The following is a 19,051-nucleotide window of genomic DNA, read 5'->3' as shown; positions in this document are numbered from 1 at the left end:
ATAAAAAAGCCATTAATCAAGCAGGATGGCTCTGTCTCCCTTCACGCCCAGGGAGGAGGGAGATGGGAGCAGAGCATCAAAGGGCTGGGTGAGAAGGGAGGGGGGAATGCAAGGGTCAAAGCGGGCGAAAGTGAAAGTAATCAAGCAGAGCATCAAAGGGCTGGGTGAGAAGGAGGGGGGAATGCAATGAGCAGAGGAGCAGCTGTGCACGTGCATGTGATCTCGTGCACTCAAGGTTTAGGCCAGCCAAAAGACTGTGGGTAGCACTTTGAAAATCCCACATATAAAATGTCTCTTCGAGCCTTTGGCTCGCGAGACCTAAAAACACACGTCACTGTATATTAGATTTATACAAATTTAGAACTTGGAGGAATGTGCTTGTGCACTGTCAGTGACCTGGCCAAAGGGGGTATGAAAGAGCTGAAACTGGATCATAAATTCAAAGCTGTTCCGAACAGGAGCCCCCAAAATAAGTTTGGCCCAGGGCCCCCAAAATCCTTAAGATGTCCCTGCTGTAGACGTCCCTTCCTAATACCGAATGTGTACGCAATGTCAATGCTTTGTGGATAAAATCCAGTCACGAAACACTGAAAAATTACTGACTCCCGAGTTGGAGTGGGAACTACTTTGTGAATGTTCAAAGGAAAGTTTCTTAGGAAATATCGACTAATTCAGAAATGCGATGAATTGTAATTTGATGTTACATTGCCATCATATGGATAAAGGGAGAACTGCAACATTAGAAAGATTTATATTCGTCTGAATTGTACAAAATAATATTCTTTATTTGCTTCAAGGCATGAAGCCGGGCTGCCACAGGTCCATTTGAGAAGCCATTTTATGCTGATGAATTATCAAGTAATACGAACTATTCAATCATTTACAAAGACCTATTATTTCTTATGGTTTTTACACTGATGTATATGAAAACGCTGCTGCAATATTCTGTCAAATTAACATTTCTCAAATAAAATACTGATCTACTGTCTGAAAGTCCCTGATCTGTATTTACAGGCTCAGGATTACCCTTTCAAATTCTCCATTGGAGTAAATCTAGGAATAGAGGTGAGACAGAGGGCGTTCCATGAGCACCTGCCAATCTAAAAAGTGCTTACAACTCCCACAAGCCTCTCCCACCCTGGAAATGCACGGACCATCTACAAGGCATCATATTCCGACTTCTTGTATGCTTTTCTATATAGTATTGATGTGATGCAGTTTTCTGCCGCCAAAGCGGCGATAATTTTATCGCCGTGCTTGATAATATGCCCCTATGTTTGTTTCAGTCAGTGATATCCTTCATCGAGCTAATACATTTATCATATTTATCACACATATGGCGTTATTTAAATATTGACCACAGGTTTCCTTTCTTCAGATTGTAACAATTAAGCCAATTTAAAATAAACCCAGTTATATTAGATAAACGAGGGAAAACAAACATTAACGAATTTCACACTTTTATTTAGCTGCTAAAGTATATATCAACTGCTCTATATGTAAAGTAAGCAAATACATGTTTAACCCAGTCTAATACTATTTTTTTCCAAAAATGGTAACATAAATTTATCATGTGGTTACTGGTAATGCTTAATTGTACTAGTAAACAGTTACTATTTACCAGTGGTGTAGCTAGACCTATGGTCGCTTACTCCCCAGAGACGGCAGGTAGGAGCGGGGGGTGGCTGCCGCACCTAAAACTTGTGCCGCCTGGTGCAGACCGCCCCCCCACCCCCTTGCAATGTCATTGCTATTTACTATATTCCATACTCTCTACCGCAACTCGACCAGGATGATTCTCTGACGTCACATAATAAACAACAACAACCAATTCATTCTTCATTAGGGAGTCAGCGAGACAGGAACTGAGATTCGGTTGGCACTTTTGCTTGCAAGCTGGCAATGTCCTTTCGACGTCCTTTCAATGGAACCAGGTGTGATCAACTTTATATTTTACGTAAGATTTGTAAACAAGCTGATACATTAACTCGAATTTGGCCAATGGCCATGTTCACATGAGACTATTTCAGTGTGACCATGCTGCAGTCTGGTAGCACTGCTCTGCTGATAGGTTAATTCTTCTTACATTCAGTTCTGAAGCAAAAACTCTGGCCTTCTTATAGAAAAATAGCGACATTTCACGGTCAACAAGGAAGTTGTGATAGATAATGGCAAGCTTGGTGTAAATCTTCAATTGCGCCTTTTTGTTACCAACATCCATAGCAGCTGCAAGCGCCAAGTGATAGTATCCGGCTGCATCAAATGGATCCTGCAATGTAAACATGTGGGTAAAATGGATGAAATATACGCAGGTAAAACTTGCAGCATTTCCAACCAATAACAAGAGGAATTTAAGGCTCAATTTTTGTAAATATATGGTATAGTAATGGAAACAACTGTTAACAGTGGATTGGCATTAGTCATTAATTTTATGCTAAAATCATTTATCCCAGAAAGTCTTATTGAACACAATAATGTAGAGCTGGTTACAAGTCACACCTTTCAATCAATCTGTTTGATAAAACATTTGGAATGAACAGTTCGATAGAGACTGCAGAAAATCGACAGCCCTATAGTGACACACATCAAGGAAAGTGCTTTGCCATGAAGGAAAACCTGCCTTGTTGTATTAGCTAAGTCACCCCTAAAGTGTTCCTTGCATGCCCACAGGCCTTGGTGCTTAGTACATAAAAGTAGGATATGTTATAATAAGAAAAAGCATGCTACCATTGTGAACAGTCACAAAACACTATTTGTCACTTTATAGGTAAACTGTGCCTGACTGCTGGAAGAAAAAAAAACACACACACTCCTGCCTTGTTGATGCCCAAGGGATGGAATTACTCTACAATTGGATCCCCCCTGCTGCTGCTACGGGGTACAAAGGCAGAAATACTACCTGAGTACAAGACGACCCAGCTGACCACTGTTAAAGGGACCATGAAGGAGACCTGGCTGGAGAAAAACTTTGGGCAGATTTACAACTTCTGGCGCATCCCTGCAAATCAGCAGGGATGCGCCAAGAAAGATGCATCACGCACAACTACACGTGCGCCACGATGGATGCGCCACATTTACAATGCGGCACATCCTGGTGCACAGATAGGCAGATGCGTGACGTATCTCCCAGCGTAATGTTGGCGCAGTGCGAGAGTCGTGTTGCGGGTGTGACGCAACTCCAGCACTGTTCCAACCCAGCCTATCTCCAACATGCTGCGTCACGCCTTACGCCTGCTTCAAGCAGGCGCAAGGTATTAACGCATCGGAAAAGTGACTGAGTGAAATCTTGTGGATTTCACTGCGTCACTTTTCCGAGGATTTTCTCCGACGGAACGCCCACACTGCCAGGGAACGCCCACATGAAACCTGATGCTGGTTTCATGTGGCGCAGTGCTTTACGACATGACACATCTGCATAGATGCGTCACGTTTTAAATAAGTCGCAACGTGGCACATGGTTTATGCCGCCGCTGCGTCACAAAAGTGCTGCAACAGCGACGCAAAAGTGTCGCATGGGGCTAGTAAATCTTCCCCTTTGTACCTAGAAACCTACCATTAGAGCCTGAGGGCTGAAGGAGTGACCAAGACTAACTTTTCCAGCAGTACAAGAATTTTGAGACTCATTTTTCCACTTTCAGGAGACCGGAACATGGTGCTGAGGTTTCCCTAGTGAGGGTGCATTTTGAAGTAGCAATATATCTGGATTTGCCTGGCTCGTAGTTTTTGCTGCTAAGAGCAATGATGCAGTGGGAGCTTGAGGTAAACATATCTGGCCTTGTGAAGTCCTGTCAGGTGACAACTTCCAATACACAATTTTGAGAACAGAAATAAAAAGTAACTAATAATAAAAGCAAAACCTTTGGGGACATATTCACAAACTGTAGGTTGTAGTATGTTTAGTAGTACTACTATATGTATTAATGTACTACAACATGCTGTTCACTAACCTACATGAGGGGTCTACACATCTGCCTCGTCTATCTTTTATGTGACAAGATCTCCACCCAGACTGCGGAGATCTCTTTATATGCATGGATATGTTTTAGTAGAAAGTAGAGGAGAGGCAGGGGGAGTGGCTGGAATACTGAGAATATATATATATTTTTTATACAAATTTTATTCAAAAAAGCAAATAAAGATCATTACAATATATCTCAATCCACATAGAGGAATACATAACAACACTAAAATAAATCAGCCAGTTATTCACACTCGTCATCTTCCTCGTGTGTTCACATCTTCATGTACTAATCAACACACAAACCAAAAAAAACGAAAAGCAAAAAAAAAAAGAACAAAAACCCCTCACCAATATTCCAATCAAATGTTACTCTAACAGTTGGAGAAATGCAATGCATGTCAGTCTACTTGTCATTTACCCCCCCAGCCCTCCCGCCAAAATCATTCGAACAATTTGAGATACACCCTAGTGCTCGGCCTCCGCCGCTCTATTCAATAAGAATACACGTAAAGGTTCCTATATGTCTCTGGGCCTTGAAATCGCAGGTCGTTCCTCCGCGTATGTTTCCAAATTGTCCTTACAATACACCAGGTCCCTCAGCCAGAGTTCCTCTTTCAGACTTCGTCTCCCTCCCCACGTAATCGCCACCCTTCGCGCCGCTAACAATAATGCTAATCTCACAAATCTTCCTTTCGCTCCCTTAATATGCGGCACAAAACAAAGCAGGCAGACATTCGGCACGCATTTGAGTTCCACAGCCCCCATAGTCTTCAAATTTCTCACCACCACTTTCCAGAACTCGTACACCTTGCTGCATCCCCACGCCAAATGCAAAAAATACGCATTCCCCTGCCCACATCTCACGCAGCAATCCGTCTCACGTATTCCAAAGCTATGTAACCGTGCCGGTGTGTAATATACCTGATGTATATATTTAAAGTGTATAATGCGCAAGTTTCCATTCATGCTGAGTGTTCCTGTCAACTCACACACATGTTTCCAATCTTCTCCCGAATTGGTTCAGGTAGACAGGCATTCCAGCGTTCCAAGCTCTTGTCCGGTTTATTCGTGCTTTCACCCTTGATTGACTTATATAACCTGGAAATCAGTTTCTTGTTGGTGGGTGTGGTAAGGGCAAGCTGCAGTGTTAATAGTTTGGGAGGTTCCATAGGGTAGGCGGTATAGTGTACCCTAATCACCTGGCACAATCTGTGCATTGCAAATCTAAATAGTAGTGACTGATTGCTAATGTATTGAAGAGAATCTGTGGTGACACATGACCCATCCTGGTATATGTCCTGCATTCGCTGGAAGCCTGCCTCCCTGAGCAGACGCATCGAGGGCACCTTATGAGTAACGGACAGCGCCGCATGATATTCAATGTACATGGCTGGAGCATATCCGGTAGCTTCCGCGCCAGCCGCCCTATTGCCTGCCATGCCGCTATGGTGGTGTCCACAGCATTGATCTCGGTTTTCGGAGTTCCACGCGTCCGATGTGTGATTATCCTATGTAGCGGAACCGGATGCACATCTCCCTCCTCCACAGCCACGCGTGGAGTGTACGCATGCGGTCTCATCCAATAGTAAATGTATTGCGCCTGTGCCCTGAGATAGTAGATATAAAAATCCGGCGCTCCAAAGCCTCCCCGGTCGCACCCGTTAGATAGCGTCGACCAGTTCACGCGCGCAGTCTTACCTCCCCACACCAATCGTATCAGAGCTCTACGAATGTTCTGAAAGAAACCCATCGTCAGCACCACCGGAATGTTTACGAATAAGTATAGAAACCGCGGCAACACCACCATTTTAATTAAGTCAATGCGGTCTGCAAGAGACATCGGTAATGAGACCCACACGTCCACCTGTTGTTCTAGCCTAGAGTATGCTCTCCCATAATTTTCACGTATCACTACACTTGGATCTCGATGGATCCACACTCCAAGGTACTTAACCGGATCCGTGGACCACATCAGTGGGAATTCCACATCCGGCCGCTTAGTGGATTCCGTCAACGAAATAATGATGGATTTATCCCAATTTACAAGGAGCCCTGACAGGTGGCCAAAGCGTACATATTCATGCAACAACTGCGCCAGGAAGCGAGATGGGTCACGCGCAAACAGCACCATGTCGTCCGCATATAATGATATGGCCACAGGGCGATATGTAAAATTTAATGCCGTTTCCCTGTGCCTCTGCCGTATAGCGCAAGCCAGCGGCTCTAATACTATAGCAAACAGTAGTGGTGATAACGGGCATCCCTGGCGAGTACCCCTCTCTATGATGATAGGATCCGAGGTCAACCCACCCACTCGCACCATAGCTGTTGGAGCCGCGTATAGCACCGCTATCATTGCAGAAATAATGGGGGGAATCCCACCAGCCTCAGAACAAACATCATGTACTTCCACTCCTCTGAATCAAACGCTTTTGCAGCGTCTAGCAGTACAGCCGCCGTAGACATACTCGGCACCAATATATGGAACATGGAAAAGACCGTCCTGAGGTTATGCGATGTAGATCTCTCAGGAATAAAACCCGACTGGTCAGGTAGCACCAACCGCGGCATCAAAGGTTGTAGTCTAGACGCTACAATTTTAGCCAATATCTTTGCATCTATATTGATCAGAGACAGTGGGCGATAAGAGTCGCATCTGTCCGGAGGCTTATCTTTCTTGAGCAGCGTTATTATCAGTGCTTGTCGCAGAGAAGGTGGCAACCTTCCGGCCTCATGCTCCTCGGCGTACATTTCCAACAAGTGTGGGGCAAGCAAATCTACATACTTCTTATAAAATTCCACCGTAAGGCCATCTGGCCCCGGCGCTTTGCCGTTAGAGAGTGTCGAGATCACTGCCCTGATATCTTGTTCATCAATGGGCATACATAAGTATTCCCTGTGATCATTCGATAACCAGGCACATGCTACATTTTCCAGATAGTCCTCCATTTCAGCCTCCGTCGCCCCCCCCCTTAGAAGCGTACAACTCCGCATAAAAGCTCCGAAATTGTTCTGTTATGGCCTGCGGGTGATAGTGTTCTGTCCCATGGTCATCCGTGATCGTATCAATATGTGCCTGTTCCGATCGCTCCTTAATCTTAAGCGCTAGTGTGCGCCCAGGCCGTCCTCCCTCCCCATACCTGCGCGCCGTGTGTCTGCGCGATAAGTACTTTATTTCCGTGTCAGCTAGTCTGCCATATTCCTTGACCAACTCATTAATGTGGACCAGCACCTCCGCCGTAGGAGTCTCAGCATATCTACTCTCCAACTTATGCAGGGCGTTCTCAGTGTTTTGCAGCTGTGTCCTGATGTCCCTAAGGATGCCTACCGCGGTCCCAATGCACACCCCTCTGATTGTTGCCTTGAACGCTTCCCACAGCGTTGAGGCCTCATCCACTGTACCCTTATTGGTTGAGAAATACTGTACAATGGCCTCCCTAACAGCGTTCTCATATATGGGGTCCAGTAATGCTTCAGAACGCAGACGCCATGTAAATGGGAGCCGCATGGCTGTCGGGATTTCTACATCCAGCTGTACAGGATTATGGTCTGACAGTGTGCGCGGCAGGTTCACCACTCCCCACACCCAGTCCGTTGCCTCCTCTCCCACCAACCAGTAGTTTAGTCTCGACCAGCTATTGTGCGATGGTGTCGCATGTGTCCCCTCTTTTGCTAATGGATTCCTCATTCTCCACACATCGCGCAACCCAAATTCCTCCATGGCACATATAATGCTCCTGGCGATCTTAGGAGTTCGATGAGACATTGGATTGGACTTATCTAAATCAGGATCTAGATATGTATTCAGGTCGCCTCCCCACAAGACAGTGGCCACCGGCCAGGTTCTCAATATACCATACATTCTAACAAAACATCCTGGGTCATCCACCACAGGTCCGTACATGTTGATTATAGTGACCAACACCCCTCCCAACTTGCCCTGTACCATAGCACATCTTCCTGCATCATCCACATACGTACGAGCTGGCTGAAATGCCACCCCACGCTTGATTAAGATCATCGTGCCACGTGCATATGACGAGTATGAGGCCGCCAACCTGAAACCCGCCCATCTCCCTGCTACGCTCCGCTCAGTATGCTGGTTCAGGTGCGTCTCTTGCAGCAAAGCTATGTGGATAGAATGACGATTCAAATAGGCCAGGACATGTCTTACTTTTTTAGGTGAATTTAGGCCTCTAACATTCCAAGTCAACATTCGAAGTCTCTCACCCATTACCATCCTGCGCAGTAACTATGTGCCCCAGTACTGACTCGAGCGGCCTTAAGGGGGTGCCGCCCTCAGCAATTTCGATTACCCTAACCTGCTGCACACATCGCGGTCCGTCCAACTGCAAACTGACAGGAAAAAATATAAAAAATAAAAAATACAACACATACCACCCCCATCCCTCCCACCAACCCCCACCCACTCTAACCTCCAAATTAGGTTGAGACTGACACCAATACCCCACCCCAACCTCCCCCCCTGTAACAGACCCACCAACCATTGGGGAATACCCGCTAGGGGGAGCAGACCGGCAACGAATACTCCCACCGAAGTGAAGTCGCCAGGTTAAGACAATACGGTCCGCCTGTACTCGTATACAATATATGCCACCAGTTTCCAAATTCCTGGACAACAGTAAAGGACTGCAACATTATGAAACTATTAACAAGAACCTGCAGGAAGCATCCTTCATCCCCTGCCCATCAAATAATTATCACCAAAACAACATTTATGTATGAGTGCTGTCATCATGTAGGAAAATAAATGGCCCCATCACCACCATCAAACTGAATGCAATGTCATCAAGTTCAGTCTGTTTCCTCCAGTCCCGATGTCGCCACTTCAGTCTCCGCCCCCTCACGCCGAGGCTTTGATCTGCAAATCTGCTTTGCGAATTTTAGAGCCGACTTTGCATCCGTGAAGAAGTGTGCCTGCCCTTCATTCGTTATTTTCAGTTTGGCCGGGTAGAGCATGGCATACGACAACGATGCCGCCTGAAGTATTTTTTTCATTGGTACAAACTCCCTTCTGGCGGCCTGCACCCCAGGGGTGTAATCCGGAAAAAAAGACGTGTTCCCCTTGTAAGTGACCGGCGTTTTAGCCCTAGCCTCCCGGAGGATAGCATCTCTATCAGCATAGTTCAAAAGGCGTGCAATGATCGGGCGGGGGGGTGCCCCCGGCCTCGGTTTGGGACCCAAGGAGCGATGCGCCCTCTCCACTATCATCACAGGGGACAGCACCGAGCCAAATAGATAACGCAGCATCCCATCAATGAAAGTCTCCATTTTGGATATGGCAGTCGACTCCGGCAGACCAATAATGCGAAGATTATTGCGCCTGGAGCGCGCTTCCAAGTCCTCGTTCTTTGCACGTATGATTTCCAGAACTTTCTCCATCTGTAGTATTTGAGTCCGCGATTCAGCCTGCGAGTCCTGCGTGTCAGAAAGTCTATTTTCCAGAACATCCAACCGGTGCTCATGCTGATCCACCTTCTTCTTGACCACATCCAGTCCAGTCGCTAGCGCATATATTTTACTATCAATCGATTTCATGCCAGCGCGCAGCTCCAGTAGGATAGTTCTAGTGTCGCCTTTAGTGTCCTCTGCCATCCCCTTGGGCACCCTGCAGTCCAGCCTGTTCGCTCCCCACATCCGTGGCTCGTGTATTTCGCTTGGTTTCGAAGTGCAGCTTGGGCTGCTTGGGGTCAGATTTCCCCATGTTGATAGAGATGGCAGCGGAGAGTTGAGCGGTATCCAGCCTAGACCCTCGGTCCCCGGCTCGACCACTGTAGTCTCCTCGGCTAGACAGCAGAGTCGTTGCGCGCCCCCTCAGCAGTCCATCAAGATCCGGCGTCGATCACTCAGTCCAGCGGTCTCCAGCCAGTGGCCACCGTTCGCTGCGCACCATGCACGCCCTGGATGGTCCGATATGAGTCCGCCATACAGTGCACCCCTGCCCCACACTGAAGCCCTATGGTATGGCATTAGGGGGCTCCACAACCCTTCGCAGAGTTCAGGCACAGCAGTGACCACTCAAGGCTCCAGTGTACGACACTTCCGCCGCCCAGGGACTCGCCACTTAGCGCCCATGCAGGAATCGGGGCCCCGTGCAGCGATCGTTCACAGTGTGCGTGATCGTGTTCAGGACGTCTAGGGTGACACTGCGCCGTCTCCCCCTGCAGTGTTGAGGCCCCCCCAGCGCCCAGCGCCCACCAGCCCAAAGGAAAGGGCCGCTGGTGCACTAGCTCGCCCAGGCAGGCACCCCCCCACCACAGCGAGTCAGGCCGGCGCACCCCCAGTGCACGCAGCAGAAGTACTGAGCGCTCACTCCTGAGGTGGCCAGGCAGCGCCGCCCCCACCAGGCACCTCCACTACCAACTCCTGGGGTAACCCGACAGGGCCGCACCGCCTACCCCGCACCAGGCACAACCTGCACCCAATCCCCACTTACTGCACCGGTACCAGCAGCATCGCTCCAGCCCGCAGCTCCAAAGGCACCTCCAGTCGCGTCCAGCCAGGTCTCATTAGCACACTCGCCTCGCAGCTCCGCAATCCCTGTAGGTTCAGCTGGTCCGCTGGCCCGGCGTCCCCAGCACTCGGGCATGATTTTCCCAGCACTAATCAGCAACTCAGGCAGAGCCGCACGGAGTCCTCTCGCCGGGCGCGCCCCTCACACCAACGCGGTCCCCGGCAGCTTAACTCCACGCGCGTGCAGTCGGCGCTATTACCGCACCGGCTGCAGAGCGGGGTCCCAGCATAGCAAAATCGGGGATGGCAGTCGTCTCCACATCAACCGCCACGCCGCGGCCGCTCTGACACCGCCTCCTCAGCTTCAGCGCCGGAGCTCCGCGATCGGGTTCTGGGCAGGCGCCATTTTGCCGAGCAGCGCACCGTCACCGCAGCGTCTCGAAACAGCGGCGTAGGAAGCAGTTTCGGGACACAAGGAGTTCCACAGCACTTCACCACTCTCTGTTACTGTCCCATGTCCCCCTGGCTTCGCACAGACGATATTTGCGGATGGTATTGGCCGGATGAAGGACCTGACTTGCGGAGCTCCCTCAAGAGGCAGCCATTCCACCTCGCGCCGTAGCTAAGCCCCCCCTGGAATACTGAGAATATTTATGATTTAATAGGTGGGGTTTAGGAAGAAGCAAAGAGGGGTTAAGTAGGGACATGTACCTACCTACCCACAAAAGAGTAAGCCAATTGCTAAACTGAACTTTTATAGGTACTACTGTCAAAACAGTTGTAAATGTACTTCAGCTCCAGCACCATACATGGGTAACCACTGGTACTGCACTACTATCCCATAGAAAATAAAAACCTGTAAGAACTAATGTTAAATGAAATTAAACTCATTTTAACATTTAAAAATATAAATACATTTTATTTCATGTTTAATTTTCACTACATATTGCACATACATTTTATACTTTAGGTGGGATTTTTTTTATTTAAGAAAAATAATTTTAATTTAATTAAGCATATTCAGAATAATTACAGATTTAATAAAAAATTAGGATAATAATGTTTGTAGCATTTTATTTTGTTCTACATTTAAAATACATATTTTAAATTAACTTACATTCATATTTATCTTAAAATATTTTTTTTAACTTTTAAGAATTAGGGCGATCTCCGCCCTGGGGGAGGATATCTCTGCGTATGTGTGAAAAATGACAAGTAGTAACTTTACAATCATAATTTAGGCTCCACCAGCCAAATTTATGACCCTAAAAACACAAGGCTTTAGTGGGAGCTTAGTGAGGACATATCCAACTTCAAAGTACCCTCAAGGGCTTGAGTATCCTGCCTTGTTCATGTCAACGACTTTACGACATCTTCTATGTCCAAGAGTAAAAACTTTGACCGGTGTGATCTGCTTAGTTTACCCAACCTCTGTTCAATTGCAATTGGCGTAAAATCAAACATATGTCCTGGTCAACTGCGAACTTTGATTTTCAATTTGCACTTTCAGATTTCTAGGTATTTTTTGTCTTAGAACCTTAAAAATTCAAATTTCCAGTTTTCCTTATCCGATTTCAATAGTTTTGGTGTCTTTATGCTCAATAAACTTTTCTTGATTTGTCTTAATTGATTTGAGAATTTTATTGTATTGTGTTCTTATCTTTGATGCTGTCTGGTACTGCTTGAACGTAATCACACATTTCTATTGGGAACTGCCTGCTGCTTGAGTCTTTGCTACCAAGGACTGCCCAGAGATTAATTCTCTTAGATCTGTGTTGTAAGCTAAATTAATGGTCTAATTTGCACAGGGGACTTACAGTTCTCAAATGAAGTACATATCAATGTTGAATTTAAGTAAAATAATATGAAAAGTTCATGTTTAGATTGGTCAAAACAAATATATCATCGCCCAACCAGTACTCAGCTTATTGCAATAGTTGTCTTGCATATACTCACAATAACTATAGATTTAGTTTATAATCTGTAAATAAAGGGGAGATCATTGGAGTTATGCTAGATATTAAATCTACCAATTTGTCATAATGGCCACAGTTCAAGTTTTACTACAAGTGAAATGGCTTCAACACTAGCTCCATACTTCAGGCTTTGCCAATGCATGAGTATTTATCATATACCCTACAGAATTCTGTTAAAAATAAATGGCTCATCCCATTAGTAAGAAATCATCTGCAGATCCCACGCCACTTGCCAACTATCATCCAGTATCCATGCATTTTCTCTTAAATACGCTAAAGAAAAACCTAACTCTCAGCTTGGAAAGCTTCCAGAAATCATATGATAAAATAGGACATTTTAGTCAACCTTTCAGCAAAACAGAGAATGGGCAATGATAATATTGATTGATAATTAATGGCGCTTCCAAAAGATTCTGTATCAGAGTAAATTAGCTATGCTCATTGTAGGGACTCAACCTACCCCCATGTGGACCCATTAACTGTTTGTTTTTCCTGCACCAGTTTCCAACTTTCAGGCCTACCTGCCAGAGTTTTTGAATACATCTGTTAATGGAAAACGCCTTTCGAGAATGTGTAGGGCATTCTGATGAAATGTGTGTGAAAGGACATCAGCCAGGCATAGTGGTCTAACAGACTCACTTCAATATTATAAAATGTGCACAATTTCATTAAGCTTGTTTGCATGTGGGCTCACACCCTCTGCCAGCCTTATGCTTCCTTTAAAAAAAAAAAAAAAAAGGAACTAGAGAATGCAATTGTTTCATTCGGCAGCTGTCGATGTGCTCAGCCTTGTAAGCCATATTATCAAAGAGGAGTACAGTTCAGAGTAAAAACATTTGCTGAACTCATCGATACACACCTCCCATGAAGGATAGCTTGAAGAATTTGATGTCCTGTTACCAGAGTGCGAATGCCGAACACTGGTGGTTGGATTACTCTCAGCAGAACACTGTGCCAAATTGATTGATGTTTTTCCCACAACAGTGGCATAAAATCTTGTCTGTTTACTTATCAGTAGCTGACAGAATTTAGAGCCTATTGTAACGATAAGAGCCCTCGTGAAACACTCATTGCGACATGTCTACTTTAAATTCTGTGTCTGGCTAGAATCATGATTTTGCCCTGAGAAAGCCTATATATGAGCAAAATGTGTTGGCTATACCTATCTATATTGTTGAAGAAGCAATTTATTAAAGAATTACAGAATCAACCAAAAAGACTTCTTTGACTCACTTACTTTTGATGTTTTATGTACTAATCTCACCTGTGAATCTTGTTTTGTTGCCTCTCGAATGTGTTTCAATTACTGAAAGGGCCTAGTCATGAAGTGGATGTGGGAGGGTGTCTTAAAAACAGTTATTGTGTTCCTGGTACGTAAATAGTATTTCTAAATATTCATAAGGTCTGTAAGCAACTGGAACTGCAACCTCAGTGTATGTGTGAAACGTTTGTGAATTTGCATCGACTGCAGGAAAATGAACCCAGGAATAAAAAACTTCACATTCATTCATTTCGTGTGCCTCAACCACGAAGGTAACATCACCACCACCATTGTGCTAAATGATTAGTGACAGCTTGTCTGCAATCAATAGCAATAATCACTGCTTGCGCCATATTTAATGAATAGAATTCAAAGAAGGGAATACTTTTTAAAGATCAAGCTTGATCAACCTTCAGACATTAATGCATGCTTCCTTTTAAAGCTGAGCAGGATAAACCTTTATCACCATGTAAGTCTCCGTATAAAGGCAATAAAGGAGCCTTGGGCACACAAAGAAACTGCTCAGGAGACCCATTAAATAGGTACCAAACCTAGAACTTTAGTGGAGCCATGTTAGATGGTTTCTACGAATTTAGTAGGACTGTGTATTAGATCAACAAAACTTCATAATACAGAGACTGAGTCTTCTCATGTAATCAATAAATGTTGGTTTGATTAGCGCACAGTACCGCATCTAAACCCCGAAACTTCCAGTGTTGTAGATGTTGTTGGTACCCTTGAACATGACCACTATGATTACCAAGGAATTTGTGGAAAAAGATCTGGCCCTTTTGTTTGTTACTTTTACATGCCCAAGGAGTTACAATGAAAAGAAGCAGTAATACATTTATTTTCAAATGCTTATTGAAGAAACATAATCCTTGTAAATAAAACATGATCTATGATTATTAGACACATGAAACACATCATTGTTATAAGCATTATTAGGATGGTGAAAAACTCAAACAATTTAACCATGTTAATTGTTCCAGCTATCAATAACACCTCACTACACTAGCGAGAGCATGTCAGGAGTATCCGTCTGCCAGACCTGTTGGGCTGATCTAACCCCATACCTTTGTAGAATGTCTCAGTAAGCCGACCTCAGTGCATTAACAAATGCACCTCGTCTGAGTGTGCAGGCCTGCACACTCCTGCTTCTCAGGATGAAGGTCGGACCTGCAGAGCTGCATCTCAGTCACAGCTCACAGCAGCTTCCATGATAACTCCAGTGTGAAATGACTCTTACCGAATTCGGCAAGGATGCTGTTTAAATAATAAAACGCCAAACTTTTCGTACTGTGCCAGGGGTGCAGACAAAGTTTTTAGTTAGTCTGGAGAGAAAGAATCGTCTCCTACAAGCACAAAAATAAAACAAGGACATTGCCTTCTAATATGTGTGACCATGGAACTAATTGTGCAGACTACAGGACATCAATCTCTACCAAGAATAAAGGTGTGCGTGATATTTTCATGTTTTATTTAAAACATGCACAAACCACCATCTTAAAAATATGCTAAGTTAAAAAGGAATGCTAAGATAGAGACTAAATGCAATATATACAACACTTCCACCGTGAACGGAATTCTTCATGCCGGACTTTGAGAAGGTACCTTTTTCAGCTGGACTAACCTGGTCCCTGTATCCGACCCACACTTTATCATGGTCGGCATGCACTTGTGACTTTCCTCCCATTTTAATATGACCAGATGACCATGAGTGGCGCTTTTAGCATTTAGGTGCTATTTTCACTGAAACCTGTAAAATTGAATACCTTCAGTTCTACTGATTTGATTTTTGTTGTTTTGGTATCCGTTTATTTATTGAAATTTACTCTGTGTTTCTAAATTGGTTTGAGATTTTTTGTGTCTTGGGTTTTCACTTTATTACTGCCTGTGTACTGCATAAATACTTTACACATTGCCTCTAAGTTAAGACTGACTGCTTTGTGCAAAGCTACCAGAGATTCAAGCACAGGTTAATTTAGTGACTTCTATGGTTCACCCTGACAAGGATTACGTTTGCTGCCTGAGTGGGGCTTCCACCCCCTTCAACAAATAACCCAATTTCTAACAGTGCAGATTTACAAGTTTCATGAATTTACTTACAGAAGTAGACTTTGAAACCGTACTCCTTGAAAAAGTTGGAACTGCATTTTAGCATGATCAGATATGTATATACATATTTACTCATGTGAAAATTTACTGAGCATTGGCAAGTTCAGTTTCCCTACAACCACTTTTTTGCCTCCCTGGAAGTAGTGTTACGTCTGCCATTGTCAGTAGTAAATTTAATTTTCAACCTCTTCCAGTGTGGAAAAAGATGAGAAAAGAGTTGGTGCAAACCCTTAAACATGCAAGATTTTAGGTGTGCACAGACTCAAAATGGATTTCCAACCCTGGAAGCACCGTTTTTTGCTAATCTCAGGCCCAATATGTAGATTTGTGGAAATCTGGTATAATAAGGGCATTGCTAGAATCCAAACCTAACTATAATATGAATCCTGGCATAATCAGAGAGGCTATTATTAGAGCTCTGAAAAAAATGAGAATGCTGCCAAAGTTTGTCATCTCACTGCATGACACCACAGGGACAAGTGGATTTTTTTCACATGACAACTAGATTTATGAAGCATCCCTTCCCATGGGCAAGCAGCTTTAAAAAAAAAAAAAAAACACGCCCCTGCACTATGTCCTAAACACGCTCCTTCCTGTGGGTAAATACATAAACCGCAGATGATGGTCTGTATTCAGAGGCCCTCAACAGTACTAAGAGGCCAATCAGTCAATGCTGTGCATTGCAATCAACTCATAATATAACTTCAAATGACATCACACCCTATTACATCAAATCCTTGATTTCTTCATCTTCAGAGTGATGATCTGACAAGTGAGTCAATGCATCTGGAGTTCTTACTAAAATAAGTCTTGGAACCCAGTCTGCTAGAGCATGTTTCACTTTAGAAAAGAATAGGGCACTCCTTTAGATTATTGCACTGAACCAGGGGACAATATCCATAAAACAATTATGGATTACACTACACTTCCCATTCTTAAATTTGTGTGCTGGAAAATGAGACATAATCAGTAACAGAGCTACAATTACTTATGTCTATTTTTCCAGATCTCCATCTACACCAAACTTTAGCCAATGCTAACACTAGGTTGGGTGGAGAACACCACCTCTTGGCTTTTCTGTGTCAACCACAGTTGCTGTATAAATGCGGAATAAAGCATACTGAATGCTGCATCTAATGAGCCAAACAACTAGGGTCCCAAGAGAGGAACAAATCAATTCTGCTGTTACTACCACTGTCAGAACCCTATAAATCCACAACCAATGGTCTTCAAAAGTTGCCATTGAACACAGCTGCAGTGAAATTAGTGAATTCTTGAAGGGGTGCTTCGATGGTCAACAAATGACACATAAGAAAGTTGAGGTGCAGAAGAAGTGAGTGAAGATGCAAACTTCCAATGGCCTTGTGCATAATACATTGTAGCTTTTTCAGTCAAAGAAGAAGGATTCTGTGTCCAACTTGAATTCCTCAATCTTAAGTGGGCAGCTGCCCAAAAATGGTGTGGTGCCTAATTCACCAGGTGGAGAACAACCACACACATACATGAAGATAATGTTAAGTTATTCCAATTGAATCTATGTGTGGCTTCCCTCTTACCCCCGATGTATCCAGATGCCTCCCTCCAAAGGAGCCAGATCCAACCATCAGCTGCATTAGTCAAAGCGCTCTATCTCTCAAAGGTTTCGGTGAACCATCGTAAGGAAATGGCATATTAGGGTGAATGTCATTATGCCAACCTGAGGGCATACTTAAACATCATCAATTTGGACTCGATGTGACATCAGCATCTGCAATGAAAAGGCATCTAAACAGCATTGCAAAGGACACTATGATCCCTGTGGTTCTTCACATCCTGAAAGGCTCACCAAAATCCATGTTTTATCATCAGAGAATCCAACAGGGTGAGCCTGTGCAAAGAAATTCAGAATGTTCTATTCCAACAACTGACAAAGAAATACCAAGTTGCAGTCCTAAAATTATTCCACAATGACGGAACCTTGGATTTTATGATACGTTTAATCAACAACTGTCAGTTGATCCCCCTAAAATAGGTGATCCTACCCCAATCCTCCTGTATGCAGATGATGAAGCCACCTATATGGAGGGCAACAATATGAAATTGAATCTAGCAAAGACATTTGTAATGGCATTTGGGACTGGGCAAAAAATAAGAAAAGGACATATATTGTCAAAGGACAAGCACTAACTGAAACCCCGAGCTTCACTTACTTAGGTTTACATTTCACTACCAGTGGCTCTGGGGGCCACATCTGAAAATTGGCAAAATTACATTTCTGAGATCTACGGAAGCAATTTTCAGATGTACTGTGAAAATTGGTAACAAGTCAAATAGAGAGATATTATATATATATAAAGCAAATGCATTAGTAGTGCCATCTATGGGGTATAGCAGCTAGTAAGCTATTACAGATGTCAGAGAACAACATCTTGTGTAGGCTCTTAGCAGTACCATTGAACAACTAGCAGTCCCTTATATTGAAGATACAGTTAATATCAGTGCACTCCTCACCTAGCATAGCATTTGGAGTAAGGCTGGAACCAAATTTCCAAAAACAGTTATTAAAGACTGTCTGCCCCTTGACCACAGAGATACAATTCCCTGGCTGGCTCACATAAAAATCTCTTAAATGAGACAGATCCACATTTTAGTGTAGATGACCCAACCAGCATCTTATACTATAGTAAAAGGAATTAAAGTCACTTCTTCTAACACATACAATGGCCCGGAGTGCATCCAGCGAGAATTTCAGACCATCAGCCCTGTGATATCTCGCTGGACTCATACTACAGGGCCCTGAAATTTACTTATCCCTTGTAACTAATTTACAGGACAGAATCTCCTCACAAGGTTATGGCTAGGTATTGCACACTCTTTGATAGCATTTCCAAGTATGGGGGTCTGGAAAGAGAACTTACCCAAATGCCCTTGTGATGGTTTATCTGTGCAATCAACACAACACTTTGTGCTGTTCTGTAAATGTTATCAGGATTTTAGGAAGCCCTTTTAAAAATGATTTTATAAGGCACATCATTTGTTTTACCATAAGGCTGCTTTTAACTTTTTATGCAAGCTTGTTACAGTGGAATTGTGATATGCAGTTTCCTCATTTATATCCTCGGTGATAAAAATAAGGAAGACACATAGTCATTTAGAAAATTTAGTCTACGAGCTTGAATAATATGCTTCTATTGTATCTTATGTCTAGAAAGGCCAATACCTCGACTAATTGCTGTAGTATCTCCATATGATGCTTGTTTGTGACCAGAAGTGTATTAACCT

General features: G+C 44.0%; 1 protein-coding gene across 3 annotated transcripts in view; it reads right to left on the bottom strand.

The window, feature by feature from the left end:
• Nucleotides 1-917: 917 nt before the first annotated feature.
• SH3TC1 (SH3 domain and tetratricopeptide repeats 1) overlaps nt 918-19,051 on the bottom strand; it is a 256,428-nt gene continuing 238,294 nt past the window's right edge. For all 3 annotated transcript variants that reach the window (XM_085642478.1, XM_085642479.1, XM_085642480.1), the window contains one exon: nt 918-2,269. In XM_085642478.1, the coding sequence (XP_085498604.1) occupies nt 2,027-2,269 (243 nt within the window). In that variant the 3' untranslated portion in view covers nt 918-2,026. The remainder of the gene's footprint in view (nt 2,270-19,051) is intronic.

The sequence above is a fragment of the Triturus cristatus genome, chromosome 2_2 (assembly GCF_964204655.1).
Source record: "Triturus cristatus chromosome 2_2, aTriCri1.1, whole genome shotgun sequence".
Taxonomy (NCBI): Eukaryota; Metazoa; Chordata; class Amphibia; order Caudata; family Salamandridae; genus Triturus; species Triturus cristatus.
The sequence above is the reverse complement of the archived record's forward strand: the minus strand, read 5'-3'. Positions and strand labels throughout refer to the sequence as shown.